Below are 27,835 nucleotides of genomic sequence, written 5' to 3' on the forward strand. Positions count from 1 at the left end.
AACATAAAAGTGCAGAACTAGAAAGTGTACTTCTCAAAGGAGATAAAAAATAGAAAAAAAGTGGAACAAAGAAATAATGTAAGAGAGAAGTAAGGAAAATTAGGGCCAGCCCAGTGGCGCAGCACTTAAGTTCGCACATTCCGCTTCATTAGCCTGGGGTTTGCCAGTTCGGATCCCAGGTGTGGACCTACACACAGCTTGTCAGGCTGTGCTGTGGCAGGCATCCCACATATAAAAGAGTAGAGGAAGATGGGCATGGATGTTAGCTCAGGGCCAGTCTTCCTCAAAAAAAAAAAAGAAGTAAGAAAAATGATTTACAGTGAACACAGAATGTAGTTATTACTATTACCTGAGGCTTGGTAACTGACTTTTAAAGCAACAGGCACACACCGTAAGGTTGCTTTATAAGGAAAGTCATTTTTGAGTTTGGTTTGGCTTTGTCATTGAAACTGATGACCAAGAGATTTTAGCTTTATTTTGCTCTGCTTTCCCTTATGGAAAATAACAGTTAATATCAAGTGGAGGGGTTTAATAAAATTTTAAAACTGTTATAAAAGTATTAATAAAGACAATTAGTCTTTAAATTATAACTTGAAGTTTTAAGCTACTGCTTTAAGTTGTAGGTTTCTAAAGGGTCACGTGTCCATATTATCCAAGTTATTAAGGCAGGACCCCATCTATAAAAAGAGCACTCACAGATTAATCATAAAAAATACTTCTACTATGTTTTTTAAAAAACATAGCTGACAAACTCCTTTAATTTTTTCATGTTGATTTCCTGGTTAAGAATAAAAAGATACTGACATTTTTGATAAATAATGTCACAAATCTACATAGAAACATGTTAACTTCAAAAAGATGATATGAAACATTATATCAATTTATCTTTATTAACTACCTCACATTCTCTACACAGTATTTCTCATTACATAAAAAATTCTTTCTTACCTGCATCAAATAATACTCTGTCTTTTCCCAGATTTTTTTTCTCAAGGTTATTCAAAATGAAGTCTTCTTGAAAAACATGAAGCAGCTGGGTTTTTCTGCCTTTCTGAATGTAAATAAATACCAACATAAGTTGATATATATGCTATTTATCTAATGCTAAGTGGCCAAAAAAATAATACTTACAAGTTTGGTAATGGGATCTAATGCAATAATGCATCCTGGCCTGGCTGTTGACTGTTGACTTACGATGTTAAACACTTCACCAACATATTTCTGTTTTTAAAAAAAGGGATATCTCCTTTATTAAACAATTAAATTAAAAATAATTAGTAACAAATAATGTGAAATTTCAGACATAATAGATAAATAATAAATTCAAGTAGGGCTAAATTAGTTCACAAGTCCCTTTCATCATAAACATTCCAGGACTTTACACCTTACTAGGAATTACAGAGGAAGGAATAAGAGTTACAGCTCAGCTGGCACAGAGAAAAACAAAAGCAATGTTTGGTAACCATTAGGGGGGAAAAATATTTTATATCCATAAATGTGGAAGACTGACTTCAATCTCGTGGAAATGTTCTAAGTCTCAATGCCTTTTAAGCATTAATTTTGAGGTGAGGAGGATGGAGTTAACAAGTTGACATACTGTTCATATATGCTGATTTCTTAAGCCACTTGTGTCCTGACTGCTCTAGTGAAGGTCACATTGTTAAATTCAATCTTCATCATACTTGATCTATCAGGAGCATTTGAAGCTGGTGATCACTCCGTCCTTGAAATAATTTTCTTCACTTGGCTTCCATTATACACCACACTCACTCCACTTTTAACAATGGAATGCCCCAGGGTTCAATCCTTCTATCACTTCTACTTTCCAACTATATGCTCTCCCTCAGTGATTTCATCCGGCTCCACAACTTTACATTTATATTCTAACAACTACTTATTTTACATCTTCAGACTGGGCCTCCCTCTAAACTCCAGGGATTAGCCTATTGGGTCTCTTGGATGTCAAACAGGAATCTCAAAATTAACATGTCCAAAGGCAGGCTCTTGAATCCCCCTGCTCCTCAAAATCTGCTACTTATATATTCTTTTTATCTCAACTCAAAGCAATTCTATTATTCCTAGTGCTCAGGCAGAGACCTTGGGAGTTACCCTCTTTTTCACACACAAACCCCATATCCAGTCCAATCCTGATTATTCCATGTTCAAAACATATCTAGATTTAACCAATTCTTATTGTCTTTATCATTAACACTACCATTCTAAATCTCTTTGACTCTCTCCTGGACTACTGCAATAGCTTCCTAAATTCGTTTCTATGATTCTACTTCTGCTACTCATGTCTACTCTATACAGCAATCAAAGTGATCCTTTTAAAACCTAAATCAGATCATATCACTCTATCATTCTCTTCAATGGTGTCTACGTTATTCCGAGTAAAAGCCAAAGTTACCACAATGCTCTATGAGGCCTTATATGATCTCACCAGGCTAACTTTCTGACTTCATCCCTGACTACTCTCCATCTCACTTACTCTGCTCCAGCCACAATGGCCTCCTTGCTGTTCCTTTAGATACAAAACATGCTCTGGTTTCAGGATCTTTGCACTGTCTGTTCCTCTTCCTGGAATATTCTTCCTCTAAATATCCACATAGCTAGCTCCTTCATCTCCTTCAGGTCTTCAATAAAATGGTATCTTTTCTGTGAGGCTTTTCCTAACCAGCACCTTACTTGGCACTCCCACTACTTTTGCAACACTATTTCTCTCCATAATATTTATTAATATATTTTACTTTTTTTTCTATATCCCTTCACTAGAATGTAAGCTCAGATTTTTGTCTGTCTTGTTCACATCTAAATTCCCAGCACTTAAAACAAGTGCTAAAAAATAGAAAGCCCTCAATAAATACACGTGTTTCTACCAAAACACTACATATGTGCTTCGAAAAGCCCTGCATTCTGCAAAACTACACATTAAAAATAACTTGGGGAAAAAACTAGGATTGGAGTAGACCACTGACACTTATGTAATTTTGTAACCAGAGCATTAACAAAAAGATTAATTGGCGGCTGAGGAGATGGCTTGAATCTCCTAAACAGGAAGCTCAGTATAGCTAAAAGTTACCTCTGGGGATATTTAAAAACACCAAAACCAAAACAGTGGAAAAACGGGCTTGCTGGATGTGCTGAGACAATGCAGACAATGGTGGGTTGCTATTAGTTGGGAATATGAAGAAGTGCCACCTATCATAAGACAAAAAGCTTTGCAGTAGTGTTGAATGGACCCCGGCCTGTGTTGCAACCAAGCCGAGAGCTTTTTTCTTTCTTGGATAAGATTAAAACTCCACTCCTAATGTTACTCCAGCTCCCCCTGCCTGGAAAAAACTGCAAATGAACCAACATAACTTCCACATCATACTGCTAATAGTCCCCGTTTATCTTTGAGCAAAGAAGTATTACAAAAACACATATTGTAGGATACTAGACTCTACTTTTGGAATGAATGAAGGAAATGGTTTCTTTTTAAAGGAGCTTAGAATCACAGTAAGAGTACAATGCAAATGTGAAAAAAAACTAAAAAATATACACATATTTATTACAAATTATATGTCACAATTCTAGAACACGCCCAAGAAGAATCAAGTATCTAAAAACATCATATACTTAGTTTTCAAAGCCATTTACTTACAGAAATTTCAGGATTAGAAAGCTCATACAGAAGTTTCTTGGCATCAATAACTGCTTCATATAGTCTCAGATATTGTCCATCACTTGCTACAAAGCATGCACTAGGAGAGTTGCAATATGCACCTAGAAAGTATTTACATTTAAAATTTAACCCTTATGCGAGAATGTCAAAAAATCTAAATTTCTTAAATAAAAATAAGAATGCTTACCTAGACAGTAACTGGGTATAAGAGTGGGCAGCCACGCCACATTGGAAAATGCAGAAACATGAAGAGAATTAATCCTGGCAAGCTCAGAAACACCTCCAGAAAAAGATAATGGCCCAACTGGATCAACCCTCCAAAGAATAAGCTCACTATAAACTGCATTGGGGTCCTGAAAAGCCACGTCAACGGTGCTTTTATTCTGTTGTGCCAAAGAACAGTCTTCAATATTTATAGCATCATAAGGCTGCTTTTGGTTATCAACATCTGGTGTCCTTAATGCGTTATGGTGTGACGTTGTCAGCAGTAATGGTAATACTGAATGGCAAGCTAAATCATTAAGATGAAAGCGATGACCACAATATCTGGATTTGTGGGAAATACTGAGAACTGTAGAAAAAGCAGATTCCTCGGCAAAACTGACCAGCCACTGATTCAAAGAGCCATCAGCGTGCTTTGAAATCATCATAACATTAGGGGTAAAAATACTTAATTTTAAACTATTAGTTGATTTGCTGTGACCAGAAGAGATAAGCATTGATGTGGAACGCGTGAGGCTAGAAGGTTTTTGTTTCCCTTGCTGAATAGCCAAGTCAACATTCTTGGTACAGGCATACATCACTATGCTTTTACAGAGAGAGTTTGCATCACCTGTGGGGAAAGCTACAGGAATTCTGGAAACAAAGGACACCTAGAATTAAGAAAGTGAGCATTAGAATGTGTGAAATTATATAAGGAAGTATTCCAAAACAGTACCCACATTTAACAAGAAGTAGCTCTCCAGAGATTATAATAATAGTACCTGAACTTGACGAAACATACCAGGCTGGTATTCGTCCAGCCAATCCACATGCCAAACCAGCAAAGAACCATCCATGGGATGAATACTGAATAGCATGTCTGCATTTTTACTCCATTCAGACAGAAGTACTTCAATCTGATGATCAATGGCAGCTGATGGTAATGGTACAAAACTTGAGTTTGGTACCATTTTATCACCACCCAATTCCTTCTTTTCATGATTTATTTTCAGATCATCAACACCATCATCCGTTTCTATAAGCAAAAGTGTTCATGAACCAAGTAAATACAATCAAGCTATTACTATAAATTAAGAAACATAATACATTCAAGATGAAAAACATAATAGTATTCATATAAAAAAGAAAATTGGCTCCCCTTTAAAAATAACTTTGCTTCAGGAATATAAGGCCATTGGAGTTAACTCAGTAATCAGAAGGTCTTTAGGACTAAATCAGTGGATTATTGGCAGAAGGACTAATATTGGACCATAAAAAGGCAAACTTGTTTCTAAATCCAGATGTACCACAATTAACTACTCAGAAGTAAGACAAACTACTTCTCTGGACCTTAGTTTTGCTCATGGTAAAATGAGAGAGGTGGAATTGAGACTACAATTCAGGGCTGAATTTTTAAAATATATTATTCAAATATAATTTATACTTTCTTCATAATATCAGATTTATCAAAATCTGAGTCTGCCACACTAGCTATCCTCTAGGTGTGTGCACTTATAACTGATATGACATCTTAAAGAAATCATTCTAAAGGAATACATTTATAGTGTCCAATTTCCAGATTTCCTTCAACACGTAAGTATTTAAAAATAAACTTACAGGTAAATATGTATATTTTTACCTCTATTTTAGAAATCCTGTTCCCTCCTCCTGGTTAGGAATAGAGAGCCTTTCTTAAAAGAGACTCTCAAAAAATTTTAGACTGTTTATAAGATTTAAAAAATTAGTGAAGACACACAAATCATTAAGAAAAAGAACAGAAAACTAGGCAAAGGGCATGAAGAGGCAAACCACAGAAGGGCTAAAATAATTCTGTTCAATTTGCCTTAAGAAAATGCCAAGTAAAACAGGATGCCATTTTTGCCATCAACTGGCAAAAAGTAACATAATGAAAAGATCTGGTGTTGGCAAGGATGTGAAAAAAGGATATTTGAATATACTTAGAGGGAGTATAAACTGGTAAAACATTTCTGGAGGGTAATTTGGCAGAAGTTATTGAAATTTAAAATGTTTACACTCTGGTAATTCCACATCTAGGAATCTACCTTATAGAAAAATTCACACACAGATGAAAAGATGTATCATTATACCATTATCAGTATAGTGAAAAACAATTTAAATGTCTATCAATAGAGGAAATGCTAAAGTTTTCTCTTGACATGGAATACTCAGGAGCAGTTAAAAATAATGAGATGGAAAAGTGCCCATTACTGAATTTAAAAAGCAAGCACCATAACACTATTTTTGTTTAAAATGAACTCCAACAGTAGAACTTTTTTTTAAAACTGCTTGTATACATATGTTTGTATAAGCATAGAAAAGAATAAATCTGGAAGAACACTCATCAAACTTAATGATATGGAAATTTTATACCTGTCTGTACTGGTTTGATTTTTCTTCTAATGAGCATGTACAATCTTTAAATTAAAACAAAACAAAACTTTTAAAAAATAAAAACATTCATGAACCACAAACTGTAGCAGAGACGGCTAGCTGCCCACCAAAAAGTCATGCTTCCCAGTTCTTAGTATAGAATGGCTATCCAGTCAGGGACTACATGAGCCCTGTGACCAGTTCTTCCCAATGATACGAGAGTAGAAGTGATATGTGCCAATTCTGAGTCAAAGTCATCGAGAAACATCTATATCTTTCTCCTTTCTCTCTCCCCAACTGACTGAGGCTGAATGTAGAGGAGTTTAATGCCCCAGTGCAATGCTTCTCAAACTTTAATGCACACAGGAATCACCCCGGGATTTCATTAAACTGCAGATTGTTTAGCAGGTCTGGGAGGAGCCTGAGATTGTGCATTTCTAACAAGCTTCCACATAATGCCAACGCTGCTAGTCCACAGACAGTCCGTTAAGTCCCAAGGCCTTAGGGGCTGAAAGAAGCATAAGTGTGGAGAGTCCTGAGTCCCTATATCATCACGTGGAAGAAAGCCACCTGGAACAGGAATATCTACACTAGATTATCATTAAATGAGCTATCCAAATTTGTATTATGCCACTGCAATTTTGAAGTTTCCTTCTGACAGTACCTAGTGTTACTCTAATATAAAAATCTTTGCTATTTTAAACAAAACTTTACATTTTTTATCTTTCTTAAAGCTTTACCTTCATCAGATTTTACATCTGCCTGATTAGAGTCTTCTACACTGGCCTCAGAAGCTGGTTGTTCAAAACTTTTTCTAAGTTGCTGTAAAAAGACTTCCATGGACAAAGTAAAATGCAACTCTTTATTGTTCAGCCAGTGTACCACAAAAGGCCCACTCTTCTCTTCATTTTCACTTAGACTTAGAGACGTAATAGAAGGAAGAAGTGGAATGTCTATAAAGAACAATAAAAAACACAATTAAAATTTCTACCATTTTAGCATACAAAATATCCAGGTTTCATATATTTATTATTGACTGCTACACTTACCTTTAAACCTCTGCAATACATTTTATTTAACCTAGAAATAATACTCTCAACATAATGTTTGCCATGATTATTATTAATGATAACAGACTTAAATGGTAAATTTAACATACTTATTATAAAAGAGATAAAATTATATATTCTGGGTCATACAGCATAATTTATTTATATACACATACATACATATGTTTTCTTTAATTCCAAAAAAATAACGTCACTAAGAAACATGTTTAGGGCTGGCCCCGTGGCCTAGTGGTTAAGTTTACACACTCTGCTTGGGCAACCCAGGGTTTCGCTGGTTTGGATCCTGGGCACGGACGTGGCATTGCTCATCAAGACACGCTGAGGCGGTGTCCCACATGCCACAGCTAGAAGGACCCACAACTAAAAATATACAACTGTGTACTGGGAGGCTTTGGGGAGAAAAAGGAAAAATAAAATCTTATAAAAGAAACATGTTTATAATTTGTAGACATGTAAATAGGAAAGTCTTCTTAATTTATACACAAATATTGGCAAGAAATATATTTTAACCTAATCTACCATGAAAAATGCCATAATCACGATATCAAAGGAACTGGTGATATATTTCTCTCAATAGTAACAACTTTCTTTTTTACTTAATAGACTAACATATTAACTTTTTTTTTTAAAGATTGGCACCTCAGATGATAACTGTTGCCAAGCTTTTTTTTTTCTTCTTCTTCTTCTTCTTCTTCTCCTCCTCCCCAAAGTGCCCCCAGTACACAGTTGTATATTCTTGCTGTGAGTGCCTGTGGTTGTGCCATGTGGGATGCCACCTCAGCATGGCCTGATGAGTGGTGACATGTCCAGCCCTAGGATCCAAACCAGCAAAACCCTGGTCACCAAAGCAAACTGCGTGAACTTAACCACTCGGCCATGGGGCTGGCCCCCACATATTACCTTTTTAAATGACCTACTCATCTAATTCTAAGATGGATACTGCTTATTTATTAACATCAAGATTGAAATTGAGGTTCCCTTTTTATAGTCAAGAAAGGCATTCAAGACAAACCAACTCAGCTAAAAAAAACTGTCCTTTGATATTACTTTTGATATAATTGCTAAATTAAGTACACAAAAGTACAAATTCAGAGCAAATTGTGACAAATGATAATCCCTAATTAATAGAGGCGAAGAAAAATGTGTCTATCATATTAAATCAAATCTAAATCTGGCCCATGCTGGTGTCTGCTGAACAGTAAAGGCTGAAACGGATTCAAAGAATGTAAACAATTATCCCCAGAACAAATCTACTGTTTTTTTTTTTTTTCCCCCGTTTTTCTCCCCAAAGCCCCCTAGTACATAGTTGTATATTCTTCATTGTGGGTCCTTCTAGTTGTGGCATGTGGGACGCTGCCTCAGCGTGGTTTGATGAGCAGTGCCATGTCCGCGCCCAGGATTCGAACCGACGAAACACTGGGCCGCCTGCAGCGGAGCGCACGAACTTAACCACTCGGCCACGGGGCCAGCCCCTCTACTGTTTTTTTTAAGGGAAAGATAAATAATTTGAATTAATTATTTGTTCAAACAATGTGTACATTGTTGGACACCAAGAAAAACCCAGTATTATAGTGGATGAACAGTAAAGGAAAGGACCTTTTCCCTGTCCCTTCTATGGGAGGCAAGTTCTAAGAGTTGACAGATATATCCAATCCAAGAGCTGTGTTTATAACTATATATTCATCAGATAATTACTTGATTAATATTTACCTATCCCCTGCCTGATTATATGCTTCACGAGATCAAGGATCACACTTGTTTTGATCACCACTGTGTCTCCAGTTCCTACTACTATCTCCAGTTCCTACGCTGCCACAGACTAAACACTCAATAAAAGCTCTGAGGAGGGGGCTGGCCCTGTGGCCAAGTGGTTAAGTTTGCACGCTTCGCTGCAGGCAGTTCAGTGTTTCGTCGGTTCAAATCCTGGGCACGGACATGGCACTGCTCATCAAACCACGCTGAGGCAGCATCCCACGTGCCACAACGAGAAGGACCCACAACAAAGAATATACAACTATGTACTGGGGGGCTTTGGGGAGAAAAAGAAAAAAAAATAAAATCTTTAAAAAAAAATAATAACAGAGGACCAATGAGACATTAATTTCTCCAAAAAAAAAAAAAAAAAGCTCTGAGGAATCGCACTGCCAATTCCATTATTCCTAGGTGTAGTGCCAGGGATTAAGAGTGCCCCCAAGAATCCAAATGGGTAGGATTTCCTGATATTCAACTTACAATCAACTCAAAAGAAATCAACAATGCCACTAGTAGACAACAGGCCTGGCTGTAAAGTACACAAAAAGGAAAGACTAATGCCGGCTTTAAGCAGAAGCATTCTAGCTAAAAGGAAACGCACATTTCTTCTGTCTCTTGACCTCACTCAAAGAATTGGACTAAAGTTGTTTTTTATGAGAAATCTTCATGGAAAGGCTATAAGAACTAGAACTCATAGAACATGCTCTTCCAAGCTCCTCTCCTGTATCTATTTCTATTGATGGGCAAAAAAGCAAAGTCAAATCTGAAAGTTAGGCCTTGAGTAAGAAATAGAGCATTGAGAAAGGTCATTCCAACAGATCTAATTTAGGGAAATGAATTCTCCATAGGGTCTAATCTAGATGCTACTAATATTATTTTGATTTGCTCTACATGTATGGATTTTCCTTAGGGACCTATAAACTAAAGAAAAGTTTTATAGAGTTTTCCTTATTGGAAGGTAGTCAAGGAGATGAAACACTGGAATTTAAGATTTCTTTTTCTATAATCCCTTAGCCTTTTCTATTAAAGTAAGAATTCAAGCTTGCTTTATTCTCAAAATATTGTCCTCTACTCAGCAGAGACTTTCAAAACTATTCCACTGAACTTAGAGTTGTCTCTGGGTATTATAACCACTGTCAACATATGTCTTTTGATAAAGGTAATGGTTATTTCCCAAGTCAATAAAACTGTTTAATAAAACTAATTCAATATTCTCCCCTTTATATTTTCTTGGCTCATGGATTCTTTCAGAGTTGGGACTGTTGTTAACCAAACAAAATCTAAGAAAATCAGCAAATACTCTTCATTCCTACCACAAGTATCTCTACACTTTAACTTACTGGAACACTTCTCACTTTGACTCAAGTAACTAATAGACCATATTTATTGCTATGTTTCCTTAAACAATGTAATAGTGAAAATCCAGTGTGCTATATGGAAATAAGTTATGCTTAATTTACGCTTAAGAATATCCCAAAATACACAAAAACTCATCACTAGTGCTTATCTTCTGGGGAGAAGGACTACGGAGGGACAGAGGTGAAAGGAGGCTCTTACTTTTCACTTTCTGTAAAGACGGCATTTATCATGTGCAAATATTGGTTTACATTTTTTTCCCAGTAATATTCTAAGTTTCCACCTTAAATGTTCCAACTGTGACCATTTGGTTTTTAAACTCACAGAAAATATTTACTAGAATGATACAGCTAGATATTCCAGATCTTTCAATCTGTCTAATAGTACATATTTGACTATAGAGATAAATTTCTTAATTCTTTCAGTTATAACTTCTACATATTTCTGCTCTTTTCCTGAAATGGCTCTAAAGAACAATTACTAAACACATTGGTTTTATTTTAACAACTATATAATAATTATAAAATACTACTCTGTGGTGTTAACCTCTACGTTAAGTATTAGTTCAAATCTCAACTTCTGAATAAACTAATAAAGAATCTCAACTTATCAAGATCTTAAATCACAAACCAAATCACAGCCTTAAAAAGAAAACAAGGAAACAAAAACCTCTTTTTGTGTAACCAGGAGCTGGCTACAATGAAAAGTTAGCTAAAAAAGCCCCCTCCAATTTTTCACTTATTCAGAAACTAAAAGTCTAACTTATTTGTTATAAAATCAATTTACTCAATTCCAAAAACATTTTTTGAACAGTGATTTATTACCCGTGGCTGGGTTGATGCTGGCTGCAATATGAAAGTGGCAAAGTGCATTGGCATGTAGTGGAGTGTTCCTGTGGACATGATGAGGATCTTGCTGATGTGGCAGGTATCCGGTATGTGCTACAACCGCAAGTGATCTCCTCCGACCTCTACGAAAATGTCTCAGATTTACCTGTGTGAATAAAAACAAAACTAATGCCTATACTGTCATAAGCATATATATATATATAGGTTACATAACGATTGGTAGACATTACATATATCCTATTTCTGATGAGTTTATATGTACAAACGTCTTTCAGTATTTTTGTACAGCAAATCTGAAACCTGAAGGATAAGCTTAGAACTTAAAACTGTCTGACTTTTCTTCTAACCATCACACAATACTCTGCAATTCTTATTTGGTTTATTTTCTAATTTGGTGAATGTAAAAAAAAAAGTTTACAATAATGGGTCTGTGGACAATGATGTCTCTAAGTACACTGTTCTCTTTGTATCCACAGTTAACTACTTATGGCCACAAGGCATTGAATAATATTACCATCATACATTAGGATGATATTTCATAATTTACAAAGCATTTTCAAAGAGATTCTATCATCTGACACATAAGACAGTGTAAATATTATTATTCTCATCTTTCATATGATAAAATAGTTTATACCGAACGCAAGGTCATCTAAAAGTTGAACAAGAAGTCTTCAGATTCCTAGTCAAGGACTTTTTTCACCTATTATTACACATAACCATTCTACTGGTTGTTGAGTCTCCCTGCAATATATGTTTAATTATATTCCGAGCCCTTAGAACACTGTCCAAAACTTGAAAAACAGTTGTCCGTAATCATACAAAGCATTCAAAGATAAATCATTTTTAGATGACTTCCTGTTTCCAATATTAAGAAAATAATAAGAATCTGTACTACCAGTCCATGTTCAATTACACTAAACATCAAAAATTGACTTTTACTTTCCACACTAATTAGTAAAATAAATAGTCCAAGTTCTGGGGGGTTCTAAAGATAACAAAAGTAGAACAGAATCTGATAAACTACTCCAGTCATTCCGTAATTAGGGCAAAATACCCTAAACTCTAAAGAAAAAATAATTTTCCAGTCAAATCTTTGCATTCTCAGATTTTAATTTTAATTTACTTTATATTATTTTAGCTAAGTCAAGTTTAATCATCCTTTTGTTATCATCAGTTAACCTAAGATTAACTTCATAATTATAGGTAGTTTTATGCTCTAGACAAAATCCTTACGAATAATTTTTGAACCAAATAAAACTGAAAATTTTCTGAGACTTGTTTTCCTAAGTCACATATTTTTTTCTAACTATCCATATGACTTTGAAGATTAATTAGGATAAATGTTACAAAAAAGGCAATGTACAAAAGATTTTAAAACTTGTAGAAAATAACACTTAACAAAACACTCACATCTAAGGCATTTTGAACTCTTTCTTTACTGGAAACACTTCTCTTGAAGTTATTTATTAAATTAATTGGTTCAGTCCAATGGTTGCAGTCACCTCCGTATAACAAACAATCATTTGGTAAAAATGTCTCTACCCAAAGACGACATACATTATCTTTGCAGCAAGTCAACAGTACATTACATACAGAAGCCCTAAGGAATAAAAAGATTTTAGAGGCAAAAACACAAATTTCAAACATTATCACATTGTACAATGTTTCTATAATTACTTAAATGCACAGACTAAGTTTCCAATGAAGAAAATGTCAATATATATTTATGCAACATATTTAATCAAAACCATTACAACTGAGTGGGTATTTGATTTCATCACAGCAAATGCTTGCTAACCTATTTCTTTTCTGCCTAGAATTCAGCAGTTCTTATAAGATTCCTCTTACATCTAAAGAATAAAGACTGAGATGATGTCATAATCCTTCCATTAATAAGCAAGAAAAAAACCAACATCTTCTATTAAAATTATCTGATTTATTCAGTGGATGGCTATTATTTGAATTATTTCATAGTTCTTCATTTAGAATACTCTCCAAAATTTGAAAACTAGCTGTTCCATAATCATACAAAGCATTCAAAGATAAATCATTTTTAGATGACTTCCTGTTTTCAATATTAAGGAAATAATAAGAATCAGTACTACCAGTCTATGTTCAATTAGACTAAACATCAAAAATTGACTTTTACTTTCCACACTAATTAGTAAAATAAATACTCCGTGCATATTGGTCACAAACAAGCTACAGTAACTACTTAGTACACTTATTCTGTCCTTGCCTCACATATGCCAAAAGCAGTGAAGTGCAAAAATAGAAAATTCATGATAAAATAAGTACTAGCCACCTCCCTCCTTAGTCATTCTTGACTTTCAGTGAATTTACTGTCTTGCCACTCCACAAAATAAAAGCAAAATCAATTACATGTATATTAATAAACCTCGTAAGCATCAAGAGCTCAAAGGCTGAAACTCTACCAACAAAGACTACCTTCAATCCGGTAACTGAGAAAATTTTAAAAAAAAAGAAAAAGAAGTCACAATATCCTGTAATAGACACTTATTCAAACATATCTGATTAAAAAAAGAACAATTAGTAGAAGGCTTCTATCAAGTAATTCAGTAAGTTAAAGAAATAAAAACATTCTGTAGTAGTCACTTTGTTAAACATATCTACCAGATTATAAAAGAACAACAGCAAAGGGGAAGAAAATGGAGAAGAGCATATTTTGTCTTGTTCTCCTCTTCAGCTTGCTCCCTCTGTTCTCTCACCTCTCTCCCTCCCTCCCCACCCCACTTTCTCTGTCTACTCCCCTGCCTTTCTCCCCTTTCCACCCCCTCTCTGGGCTTCTCTCCTTCTGCCTTCTCCCACAATTGTTTGCTTCTCTGACGCTCCAGGCCACCCTCCCTTCCTACCTCTCCTCCTTCTGACCCTCACCTCCCCCACCTCTCTAGGGCCCTTGCTCTTCTTTCCTTTCCAAATCCTCTGTTTCTCTCTCCTTTCCTCATCTTCATGCCTTTCCCTCCTCCTCGTTCATTTTTTCTCCCTTTTTTCTCTATCCCCCTCCCTCACCTACCCCCCCTTCCTTCCCTTTATAGTTTCTCTCTAGTACATTCACATACACACTGGCAGTGGCAATGAGATTAAAAGTAAGCAAATAGAAACAGAAGAAAATATATCAAAAGGTAATATGGAAAGTTCAAGGTTCATAGTGCTAATTAGTAACTGGCAGAATAGGAAGGCTTATAAAGGAAGAGCAGAAGGTAGGAGACTAAAGGGCTAAAAAGATAGCAATCAGAAAAGGCATAAGAACTTAGGTAAGAGCAACAAAGCAAGCAAGAAAGGTGCACAGCTCAGAAGCATGGAAAGGGCTTTGACCATTGACTGTGGGTGGCCCCTGGTGACTCTCCTCAGGATACCAAGCCTTATGGATAGCCAGTGTAAACAGCTGGCAGGTAACATAAGCAGGGCATGGAAGAAATACCCTGATCTGTTTGAGGCACTTCTCTGGCAATATCTCCCTTCCTCACTTCTTCTTCAAGGTATCTTATTCTCTCTTCACAACATCTATCCTATCTTGATGTAACAACAGGCTAAACCAGTTATCTAGAATCAACTTTTGGAAGTTATTCAAGGATATCCAACCCTCCCAACCTATCCTACATTCATCAATTTTTAATTGGTAAAGAAGTATATGCTCATAACAAACACTCCCAATTCTTCTCTCTCAAGCCAGCAGTCCCTTTGCATAAAGTACTACCATTTGGTTATCTTAATTTTATGCAAAAAACAAAGCACCTGTATTGCCTGGTGAAGATGTCATATCAGAAAGAGCAATGGTCTTTAATGGGATCTCTCTCATAAGAAAGGGTCAGCATTCCCATTATATAACTGCAGGAACTTGGTGAAACAAAAATGAAAACCGGAAGAGCTCAAGGAGATTGGCTGGTTCTTAAATGACATGGATCCAAAAATGAAATTCTGGAGACCTTTAAGAGATGTCATAACTGGGGCCAGCCCCATGGCCGAGCGGTTAAATTCACACGCTTTGCTTTGGCGGCCCACAGTTTCGCCAGTTTGGGTCCTGGGCACAGACACGGCACTGCTCATCAAGCCATGCTGAGGCAGCATCCCACATGCCACAACTAGAAGGACCCACAACTAAAAATATACAACTATGTACTGGGGGGTTCTGGGGAGAAAAAGGAAAAAGACAAAAAATGTTTTCAAATCTTTAAAAAAAAAAAGATGTCATAACTAATAGAGAATTCTAGTTCTCTACACAGTTCCCTATACTGCAGAATTTAGTTGATAGAGATAAAATGAACATAAGCAGGAAAAAAAAACCTAGTATGCCTTATTGCTGTTATCAGCATTCATAATGGCCCAGTTTAAGGCATCTGTCTGTGCCTCCACTGTGATCACTTTCCCCAAAACTGAGTGAACGAGGTCAGGACCAGATGTGACTGTCCGCTCTCAGAAGATACACAAATTCATAAGCCTCTTTTTTAGTATTCTGGTGGTCTAACCACCTGCGAAGGAAAACACTTGGATATATCAGAAGAAATCAGTCTCTGAAATGATGTAATCTTAAATAGTTCCAAAAGGTTCACAGTTTGTGATGACAGCTATCTTTATTGAGATCATTTGTAACTCTTAAAATGAGAGTTAACATATGCCACAACTCATTCTATTCTAAACATTTTATATACATGGGCAATGGTCTCAGAGGTACTAAAGCAATAGTTCTCAAAGTGAAGCTGGGGTGAGTGTGCTTTTGATGACAATATAGAATGTCCACACCATTCTCCTTTAGCCCAAAGACTCTGACAAATCCTTCTAACAGCAGAACCATTACTGTTCCTAGAGAGTCCTACTCCTAAGCTTTGTTAGATTGGAGGGCTGAGGTAGGAAGAATAGTATCTACTGAACTAGAAAATAGTTCAAAAAACTTAGGTCTAACAATGATGGATACATGTCATTATACATATGTTCAAACCCATAGAATGCACATGAAGAGTGACCCATAATGTAAACTATGGACTTTAGGTGATGATAATGTGTTAATGTAGGTTCATCAATTGTAACAAATGTACCCCTCTCGTGGGGGATATTGATAATGGGGGAAGCTATACATGTGTGGAGGCAAGGGGTATGTGGGAAATCTCTATACTTTCCCCTCAATTTTCCTGTGAACCTTAAACTGCTCTAAAAAAAAATCAGTCTTAATACTAAAAAAAATTAAATTTTTTTTAATCTAGGTATATTCTGCTGGCTCAAAAAAGAGTAAAACTAAAGTTAACAAATGATCCAGGTAAACTACCACAGATCAGCTTAAGACATCTCAGGTGACAAAAAGGTAAGGGAAAAACTGTACTGCTCCTACATGGTCTGGTCACATTGAAAACAGCCATGTGGAACAAAAAGGGATTTCTACCCATACTTAAGTAATAGGTCTCTATAACTTATTAATTATAGGCAAAAATTCAATGGGACATCAACTCTTACAAAGACTACATGAAAGAAAGGAAGCACTAACAGATATGTTTGTGCACGTATGTGTAGGTTGAACTAACACCTAGTTGAGGGCATCAGAGTGTACTAACCCACTCTCTTTTCCTCAAAGATGTTGGGTGCTGGGCCAGCCCGGTGGCACAGAGGTTAAGTTTGCACATTCCGCTTCTCGGCGGCCCAGGGTTCGCCAGTCCGGATCCCTGGTGTGGACACGGCACCCCTTGGCAAAAGCCATGCTGTGGTAGGCATCCCACATATAAAGCAGAGGAAGATGGGCACGGATGTTAGCTCAGAGCCACTCTTCCTCAGAAAAAGAGGAGGATTGGTAGTAGTTAGCTCAGGGCTAATCGTCCTCAAAAAAAAAAAAAGATGGGTGCAGTTAAAGAAATGTTTGAGGCCTTACAGTATATCCTCTCAATAAAGCTGTTTGCTTTGATTTTTTTTTTTTAAAAAAAAGGAAACTAGAGAAGATATGCATAAAGGGTACAAGACAAAGGAGTGAAATGTGAAAAAGTGCATGCAAATGACAATTTGGAGAATGATTAAGAGACAAAAGAACCGGATACATACAGAGAGAAGAAAAAGATGCACAACTTTGTCACTTAAGACATCTGATATGAAAGTAAATTATCCTTTCACACAGCTCTCCTCTTCAGTGTCAATCATAGTTGACTCATGGCCAGATGTTTGCCAGCCAGGGACTACCTAATATTACTTGAATCTTCACAGGCAAAAGTCCTATGGTTACGCATTCTCAAAGTGAGAAAAGCAGTCTAAGTCACAAAGATAATGTTCTCTTAATACATGGGGAAAACGACCAATCCACTGACCTAGGCATGTATTTGCTTGTTTTTCGCCAGGAAAATCCATTCACAGCTCGAGGATGGGCCAGATATACAAAAGAAAAGTCAATTTCTCCTTGGGATTCTTTTTCTGAACTTTTATCTGGAGAGGTAACAGCTGTCCGCCAGTTTTCTACATTATACCATACCTTTAAAAGACAATCATCCTAACGAAAAAAAAAATAGAAAAATATCCAGATCAGAATTAAATTAAAGATTACGTCAAATAGCAAAAAAAGATTTCTCTCCCCAATCACAGAAACTTAGGGATGGGAGAAGGGGTTGAGCATAGAGGAAATGAGAAGAAAATCTCTGATTCTGATACTTTTTTATTAGTATTCTTTAATTGTGCTTTGAGAATTAAGGTGTGTGAACCTGTGTATTTTGCAAAGGTTGGTTCAAGGAAAATGCTAGTTACCATACATTATGGAAAATGGAGACATTAAGGAAAAGACTGAAAGATGAATTCAAGGATTCAGCTTTCCCACTGGGCCAAATATCAAATAAGAAAGCATTACCACTAGCAGACTTACAAGGGCTGCTAATTTTTTAAAATAAAGGACAGTTTTCATGAATTACCATAGGAGTGCTCAAAGAAAAATGTTGACGATGATAATAACTAGTTAACAACTACTACTATATAAAATATCATAAGTACGATCAAAATTGCATCTCCTAATTTGGGAGGGGAAGAACAAGGGAGACTGGAATGTACCAGGTTCTGCTCTTAAACTGTAATTGCATTCCCACCTGTAAAGTCAATCAGAATAAACAGCTCCACTTTTCTCCCAAAAAAACCTCACTGAGGATTTAGGGCATCTCACATTCCTAGTCTGCAGAAGGCTTTGAGCCATGAGAACAATAATTTCAGACTATTAGTTGTGCATGTATTGCTTATGAACCAATGATTAGAAATAAAATAATTTCAAGGAAATACATTGTTTTGAAATCAACAGGTAAAAACGAAGAAAATGGTTACAATTGTCTTTCTAGAAAGTCTGTAAATTCTTATACTTTAAATACAGCCTAATACAGCTGCCAGCTAAAAGATAATTAATATAAATAGTAGCTATAGTTTAATGACAGTATACTGCATGCAACATACTGTGTCAGTCACTTTACATATACTGTCTAAATTAATCCTATGATTAATGACCTATGAGGTAGGTGTTGTTATCTTAAGTTTACACATGACAAAACCAAGGTTCAAAGGGATTAACTTGTCCAAGATCAAAAAGCAGAAAAATGGCAGATTTATAGTCAGATCTACCTTAAAGTCTGTGGTGTTTCAATTATACCATACTGCCTTTAACATTATATTTAGCCAATTTTTTGCTATTTAACATTTTTAATAGAAAATATGTTCAACTTAAATAAGCAAAAGAATGAAGCCAGTTAACGTTTTTGAAGTTTCAAAATAAACCATAAATACAATTTGGCAATAGCATTTTCACAAATTACCTTCCCAGCAGTGGCAAAAAATTCTCCATCTGGTGAAAATTTCATTAAATGAACTTGGGAAGCAGTTCTGTAAATTAAACAGATAAAGAATAATTTTCAAGAAAAAAAATAAGTAAATGCAATATTACTTCTCTAATCTACATTCTGCAATTTGCTTCAAATAATAGAAAACTTTGTGATAACAAAAGTTGCATACTCACTTTTAAGCATATGTCATAAATGTAAAATAAATTTAAAAACATAAAACTTAAATATAAAAGTTATTTTTTACGTAAGAATATCCACACATAAGAATCATCCAAGGAATGAATGACTTATCAGTCTTTAAAGCTTAAGAAAAAGAGTCACACCCTCATTCTCTTAATATGTGAGAAAGAGAAAAGGATTTCATTCTTTAACTTGGAAATCTAATTTCCAGAGCCACAGATATCCATATTCCAAAATACATTTTCATGGACAATAAATCAATACTTTAAAATGAATTTTGTCTTAAGGCAGCATTTGCCTAATTAAAGATTATGTGTGGGTTAATGAGGGACTTATAACCATCCTGGATTTAGCCTGCCAGCTTCACCTATATACTTGGTGCATACTTGTCTTTTCTTCTCCAAAGAGCTTTAGCTCATTTCCCTTCATCCCCTTCCCTTCTGGCTACCCATATATGCTGATCTCAAGACACCTCTCACTATCATTGCTTTCCTTTTCTTTACCCAAGTTCATGCTTAGAGAGATTTATCTTAAATTTATCTGTAAAAAGCCAAAGAGGAATTCTGTCACAGTTCATTCCAAATATGAGTAACTTTTTTTCCTGATTTTAAATGTCATAAATACATAATAGAAAATACTGATACAGATGGATGAAAATAAGAAAATGAAATCATCTAGTTTCACCAATACCATGACACTCATTCCAGGCAAAACCACTGTTAACATTTTAATGCAGAGGCTTCCAAACCCTTCTCTCCATTCTCCTCTCTATCTGTTTATCTGAAAGGGTGCAGGGGAGGAGAGGATAGCAACTGAGGTCGTAATTACAGTTTGCTTTGTAATATTTATTTACAATATGTTATGAACATTTTTGCATAGCAATGTGTATAGAACTGTATTATTTTATTGGCTTATGGTAGTCCATTACACATATATACTATAATTTTAAATTATTTAACAATTCACTGCAGTTTTCTTAGTTTTTATGCTACAAAAAAAAAAGTGGCTCAATGGACATTCTTGCATATGCATTTTTATGCACCTGGTTAATCTTAGGGATATCCTTAAGACAAATTATTCAAAGTGCCTGGTCTCCATGATTGTGACCTTGTTCCCCTACAGTCTTTTCTCAAAACACCAGTTAAAGCAGTCCTTTTAAAAGGGAATACTCTGCTCAAAACCCCAACAGCTTTCCTACTCACTCAGAATAAAAGACAAAAGCAACAGAATAACCTATAAGCTGACTCTTGACTGATCATTTCATCACTCCTCACCCTGCTCACTACTCCAGCCACAAGCTAAAACACACTCTTAACCTCAGAGTCTTTGCACTTGATGTTCCCTCTGCCTATAACATTCTTCTCCCAGAGATATGCATGCTCAGCTTACTCCCTCACCTCCTTCAGGTCTATCCTCAAATATCACTTCTACTCTTCTTCCCCTTATCCTACTTTCTTTTTCACTATTGTACTTACTGATCTTCATCTAACAAGTGTAACCAGTGTTTTAAATGTGCCACAAATAGAATATGATCTCAACTTTTAAATGTATTCCAGTTAGTGTAATCTTCAGCTGATCCTAAATCAAAACTCGCATAATTGCTAGTTATTTAAAAACTGCTAAATAAATACTTAAATATCTGCTTAAATAACAAATCGCCTCGAATAAATAATTAGTATGTCTAGTCCAAGTTACTACTGTATACTTTGATGTTGATTTAATTTAAGATTCTTCCCTCTCTCAAATGCATGAAACACATTTCAAATTCTTAGTTCAACCCAGGAAAGCCCTTTTCTAGATCTGTGGTGAAGGCAATTTAACACTTTGCTGCTCCCTTCTCCCCAACCTTGTACGAAATACTCCAAAGCAAAGCCACAGCTCTTTCTAAAAACTGTCTTTGCAAAATTCTATTCCGTCTCCACATGTTAACCCTTTTTAATACCTACAATCTAACTAACAGGTACCAAACACATGGAACCAGCTCCTTTGAAATCACCTTCATAAATTCTATTGTTTCACTCTCACTTTGGTATCTGATATATATCCCATCACTGCTTCATATAAAACCGACTCAGGAAGAACGCCATTTAACACCCTGTCACACCGGTTTCCTGGTTAATTGTCTATCTCCCCCTATCTGTTCACTGCTATATTCCAGGCACTTTTACCACTGCCTGGAACATGATAAGCACTCAAGAAATATTTGTTGAATGAATGAATGAAATTCAGAATTACTATCTAAAGGATATGAAAAAAAATTAAGCCTGTTGATTCATACTTCCAAATTGCTCTCTAGAAAGAATACCAATTACACTCCCTTATTAACAGTATATAAGAGTATCTGTTTCTCCAAACATTCACCAGTAATAGATATTATTCATCCTCTTCTTTCTGGATATTTAATATTATTTGATTTTGAGTGAGATCAATCAACTCTTAATACACTTCTTATTCATATGTGCTACCATTTAAAAATTTTCGCTTCACTGTCCATTTTTGTTTATTATTGCAATTATCTGCTCTTTTCTCATTAATTTTTAAGACTTCATTTTAAAAAAGGCATTAACCCCAAATTGCAAATATTTCCTCTCAAGTTTTTGTTTCTTTTCCTTATGGTCTTTTTTCTTTATAGAAATTTTTTATTGACGCAGTCAAAACTATTAATCTTTTCCTTTCCTTTCATTTTCTAGTTTTGATGTCATACTTAGAAAGTCTTTCCCTAACTCTAAAGCAGCACTTTTCATCCAATAGCAATAGAACATAAATGACAAATGTTAGCCAATATGTAATTTTAAATTTCCCAGCAGCCACACTTTAAAAAGTAAAAAGAAACAGGTGAAATTAATATTTTATTTAACTTAATATACAAAAATATTATTGTTTTGACATGCAATCAATAAAAAATTAATAGGATATTTTACATTCTTTTCTTTGTGCTAAGTTTTTGAAATTCAGTGCGTATTTTATACTTACAGCACCATCTCAATTCAGACTAGCCACAATTCAACAGCCATATGTGGCTAACTGCTACCATATTGGACACTGTAGCTCTAAAACATGAAAATTCACCTACACTTTCTTCTAATAGTTGTTTCATTGTATAGAAATTCAATTTTTTCCTTCCTTTGACATTTCTTTTGGTGCTAGATATGAAACAGCCTCTAACTTCATTTTCTCTTCCACAGAGCTAGCAAGCAAGTTTGTCACACTGACGTAAAATGCCATCTTATATGTTAAATCTCAATGTTTAATCGGCTATAATCCTGGACCTTAATCTGTCTGTTCCTTTATCAACAACAAACTGCTTGACCAGCTACAGTGTCAGAATTCATTGTACCATACAGGATATCTTCATTCTTTTTTTCTTTCAGAATTATCCTGATTTTCCCTTGTCCTTTTAAATGAAGTTTAGAACTATGCTCAAAAGTAGAAATTCCAGTGTGATTTTAATAAGAATTATTTTCAATGCACAGATTAATTTGGGAAAAATATACTTCCTCACAATAGGAAAACTTCCAATCAAAAGCATAGAAGAAAACGTTATCTCTGTCTCCTTTCACATAATTTAGCAAGTTTCTCTTTAATGATCTTCATATAGGCCTTATACACTTCTTATGTTTCTTTCTAGTTGTTTTATTCAACAATTGAAAAACAATGAATCTGGGACCAGCCCCAGTGGCCTAGTGGTTAAGTCTGGCATGCTCTGCTTCAGCAGCCTGGGTTCAGTTCCTGGGCACAGACCTACACCCATCTGTTAGCAGCCATGCTGTGCTGGGGGCCCACATACTAAGAAAATAGAGGAAGATGGGCAAAGATGTTAGCTCAGAATCTTCCTCAGGAAAAAAAAAAAGAGGGGTCAGCTTGATGGCACAGTGATTAAGATCACACATTCCACTTCAGTGGCTCAGGGTTCCTCAGTTTGGATCCTGGGTGTGGACCTACACACTGCTTATCAAGCTATGCTGTAGCAGCGTCCCACATACAAAAAATAAAGGAAGATTGGCACAGGTGTTGGCTCAGGGCCAGTCTTCCTCACGAAAAACAAAAACAATAAACAAAAAATAGAATGTATAGAACATGGGAAATGCTGAACTCTATATACAATAAAAGGCATGTCACAGAATAAAAAGTCAATACTTTTTATGTTAGTGTGGTTTTACACAAACTAAAATGCATTCATAATATAATAAAACCATACAGAACAGGTTTTATACAGTTTAACATATAGGTTTATCAGTTTAATCCCCTAATTAACTGCTTACTTGCAATGCCAAATGCATCTCCAATCCCCAAAGTTAAGATCTGTTTTATCTGGATTTTCATCTTCAGTTGGCTTCTCCAAGTTAGCATTGGACCAGAGTTGCAAACAGTCAGAACCAGTTAAAAGACGACTGCCTAAAAAATATATATATTATTCATCATTTATTATTTAGGTACTTAATTAGTAAGTTACATGCATAAGACATTAATATAATAATATAAGGATAATACAACTCCTAAAAAAAGTCAAATAACAAAAAAAGACTTGAGGGAAGTATGGGTAAGGCTGTATTTTACTTTTATTGAAGCAGCTTGAGGGAAAAAAAGGAAGAGATTTTATAATCTCTCATTCAACAAACATTTAATGAGCATCTTCTTTGTACCAAGCACTGTGCTAGGCACAGGGGATACAATGACAAATAAACATTGTCTTTTTTCATGATAGGCTCACATTCCATTAGAGAAATATTATGAACAGATGCATGAAGGTATGCAAGTTCAAATATGTTCCCAAGAATGTCTCATAGTCTGGTATGATTAAGGAATAAGGTACACAGTAGAACTGGAAAAAGAAATAAAGTTGGAAAAAATTTTAGGGTCAGATTGTGAAGCATTTTTGAAGTTCATAAGGAGTCCGGAGTTTGTTATATGTGGTTGGGAGTTAAGGTTTTTAAGTGGAGGAGGGGTTTACATAATTGGACCTGTATCTTAGAACAAGACATCTCAACTGGGGCACGGGGAGTGTCAACAGATGGACTTGAAGAGGCCTGTAAACCTCCCTCCACTGAGATAATATGCAAAGTAACATGTATAGCTTGTGCATTTTTCTAGAAAGAGAATCTATAATTTTCACCATACTTTCAAAGACTCCAATACACAAAGAAGGGTAAAGATCCTTTTTAGAAAATAACTCTAGGGGGCCGGCCCGGTGGCACAGCTGTTAAGTTAGCTCAGGGGAAGTCTTCCTCAGCAAACAGAGGAAGATTGGCAGTAGTTAGCTCAGGGCTAATCTTTCTCACCAAAAAAAGAAAAGAAAAGAAAAGAACTCTAGGGGCCGGCCCGGTGGCACAGTGGTTAAGTTTGCACGTTCCGCTTCTCGGTGGCCTGGGGTTCACCTGTTCAGATCCCAGGTGTCGACATGGCACCGCTTGGCAAAAGCCATGGTGTGGTAGGCGTCCCACATATAAAGTAGAGGAAGATGGACATGGATGTTAGCTCAGGGCCAGTCTTCCTCACCAAAAAGAGGGGGATTGGCAGTAGTTAGCTCAGGGCTAATCTTCCTCAAAAAAAAGAAAAGAACTCTAAACAGACAAGACTAGGGAAAACATAAGACACAGAGAAACCTAGTTAATTAACCATAAAAATACAAATGTGAAATCATGAGGATCTGAATCAAATATTAAAGCAAGAAGCAAGGATTCGAAAGCCATTTCAAAAAGCAGAATTTTCAAGGCTTATCACCACCTAAAAAACAGGGAGATACAAGAGGTTTTAAGGACAGATTCCAGCTTCATGACTTGGGCAAGTGAGTAGAAGATTGTGCTATCATCCAAAGAAAGAAGATAATGGAGGAGACACAATGTTGGCCAAAAAGCTGACAATAAATTAGGCATTCACTCTGGCAATTAAAGACTATGGATTCATGTCTCTCTGGAAAGATCACTTTATTTCCAAAGGAAAGTAGGTCTGTGGCAAAACACAGACTTTAGATCAGAAATCTTTGTATCTAAATCCCAAATAAGTCACTTAATTAGACATGCAAATTTGATCTAGGTGGGCAACCTCTGACCCTCAATTTTCTCATCTATACAATTATACTCATCTAGAGTTCTTGTAAGGATTAGCTATATATGTATAATGTATCTAGTACAGGCTAGGCACTTAGCAGAAGCTCAATAAACAGTAGCAAGTATGCGGCCAGCCCCATGGCTGAGTGCTTAAGTTCACGTGTTATGCTTTGGCAGCCTGGGGTTTCACCGGTTTGAATCCCAGGTGCAGACATAGCACTGCTCATAAGGCCATTGCTGAGGCGGCGTCCCACATAGCACAAACAGAGGCACTCACAACTAGAATATACAACCATGTACTGGGGGCCCATAGGGAGAAGAAAAACAAAAGATTGGCAACAGTTGTTAGCTGAGGTGACAATCTTGAAAAGAAAAAAAACAGAAGCAAGTAGGTGGAAAGTCTCACAGACAGATAAAAACAGCCCAGAAAGTATAATGAAATATTCTATTTAAATATGGTTACTATTCTACTGGTTAGCTTAGCAACAGACATGTCTTCTTTTCTTTTTTATTGAGATAAAATTGACATATAATATTATATTAGCTTCAGGTGTACAACATAATTTGATATTTTTATATATTGCAAAATGATCACCACAATAAGTCTAGTTAACATGCATCACCACACATGGTTATAAAATATTTTTTCTTGTGATGACAACTTTTAGGATTTACTCTCTTGGCAACTTCCTAACTACAGTCACTACGCTCTACCTTATATCCCCATGATTTACTTATTTCATAAGCGGAAGTTTGTACTCTTTGACCTCCTTCACCCATTTCACCTACCCACCCCCCCCCCACACACGCTCTACACTTCTGGCAACCACCACCCTGTTCTCTGTATCTATGAGTTTGATTTTTACAAGTTTTCTTTTCTTTAACATAAACTTAAGATAAAATTAAGGTATCCCATAAAGGATTAAAAATTTAATGTAGAATACAAAATAATCAATCCCAGGTACGGAATGAAGCAAGAGTAGATAAAGTATGGTATAATATATTGATTTGAACACAAAGAGCAGGGGTATGGATATTAAAGTAGGAAAAATAGCATAAAAAGTCTAAAACAGAAAATATTACAATGTAAGCATGATGCAACTGTGGGTTTGGAGACAATGCAAAAGCACTATAGTCAGTTTATTAATGCCATCTGAAAAAATTTCTTTATATCCCAATACCTGACATATAATAATAAGCAAATGCTGATCAAAACCAAAATACTAATATTTCACTTAAAATATTTAAACTGTTGGGGCTGGCCCCGTGGCCGAGTGGTTAAGTTCGCGCGCTCCGCTGCAGGCGGCCCAGTGTTTCGTTGGTTCGAATCCTGGGCGCGGACACGGCACTGCTCATCAGACCACGCTGAGGCAGCGTCCCACATGCCACAACTAGAAGGACTCACAACGAAATATACAACTATGTACCGGGGGGCTTTGGGGAGAAAAATAAAATCTTTAAAAAAAAAAAAAATTTAAACTGTTTATAAATAATTGCAGTTTATTTGCAAAAATAATAATATACTAATAACTCCCAAATATTTATTACAGTAATAACTCATTTCTCCACCAAACCACTAAATTTTAAACTTTTTTACTATAAAAAGAAAAATAAACTTTTATGTAAATTTTAACTTAATCACAATTAAAGACAATGGTGACAAGCTGTTGTCAAGGCACTACTAGATATGTTAAGAAAATAAGTAATTATCTTTTAATACTACTCTACAATGATGATTTTAGAAGAACTATTAATACTATCCTCTGAAGCATTATTACTGACAACCACAGATACAAAAATCCCAATCAACAACTACATCATTACTAAAGAAATATCACTCAATTCAAATATTAAATATTTTTATTACAGTTATTAATATGACACTTCAAGTAGCCAGTTCACTTGCTAACAATATTTTCATAGAACTTTATCATTTACCAAGTACTTTCATATACCCTACCATATTGGATCATTAAAAAACTATCTTGTGAAATAGATGTTATCTTAATTTACAAGTGAGTTAATCACTCTTGATCTGTTAAGTAATCTGTTCGTGATCACAAAACTTGTAGTCAAATATATCAACATTTATTGAGAGTGTAATATATGATGGACCCCTAGATTCTGAATAAAACAGAATCTTGGCCCTTGTCTAATCAAAAAAATAAACCATGTAAACAAGTAATTACAACAGATTGTAGTGCTATAATAGAGTAGCCATATAATTTATCATCCAAATAATAACACTTGTGAAAGTGACACTATTAATAATCATATGAAGACAACAGGCATAAACTGGGACGTAAGTCACCCTATCCATAGTAGTTATATACAAAGTGGTGTACTAAATGCCAAATTTGGACCCAGGTCTGACCTCTTTTCACTATATGCATAAAACATACATGTAGGTACCAGTTAGTAAGCATCAATCTTAGAATCTCATGGGAAGAAACACTTTAAAACACTGTGATTTTTTTTCAGAAATCTCAAAAATAATCTCTGTTATCTTCTAAAATGA

The 27,835-nt window shown here is 35.6% G+C and overlaps 1 protein-coding gene across 4 annotated transcripts in view; it reads right to left on the reverse strand.

The window, feature by feature from the left end:
- DMXL1 (Dmx like 1) overlaps positions 1 to 27,835 on the reverse strand; it is a 132,883-nt gene that overhangs the window by 82,996 nt on the left and 22,052 nt on the right. For all 4 annotated transcript variants that reach the window (XM_046665502.1, XM_046665501.1, XM_046665500.1 and 1 more), the window contains exons 5-15: positions 23,533 to 23,665; positions 19,064 to 19,130; positions 17,591 to 17,769; positions 12,699 to 12,888; positions 11,262 to 11,430; positions 7,000 to 7,212; positions 4,651 to 4,904; positions 3,855 to 4,539; positions 3,647 to 3,768; positions 1,132 to 1,221; positions 949 to 1,051 (exon numbers count right to left, since the gene is read on the reverse strand). In XM_046665502.1, the coding sequence (XP_046521458.1) occupies positions 949 to 1,051; positions 1,132 to 1,221; positions 3,647 to 3,768; positions 3,855 to 4,539; positions 4,651 to 4,904; positions 7,000 to 7,212; positions 11,262 to 11,430; positions 12,699 to 12,888; positions 17,591 to 17,769; positions 19,064 to 19,130; positions 23,533 to 23,665 (2,205 nt within the window). The remainder of the gene's footprint in view (positions 1 to 948; positions 1,052 to 1,131; positions 1,222 to 3,646; positions 3,769 to 3,854; positions 4,540 to 4,650; positions 4,905 to 6,999; positions 7,213 to 11,261; positions 11,431 to 12,698; positions 12,889 to 17,590; positions 17,770 to 19,063; positions 19,131 to 23,532; positions 23,666 to 27,835) is intronic.

The sequence above is a fragment of the Equus quagga genome, chromosome 7 (assembly GCF_021613505.1).
Source record: "Equus quagga isolate Etosha38 chromosome 7, UCLA_HA_Equagga_1.0, whole genome shotgun sequence".
In the NCBI taxonomy this organism is placed as follows: Eukaryota; Metazoa; Chordata; class Mammalia; order Perissodactyla; family Equidae; genus Equus; species Equus quagga.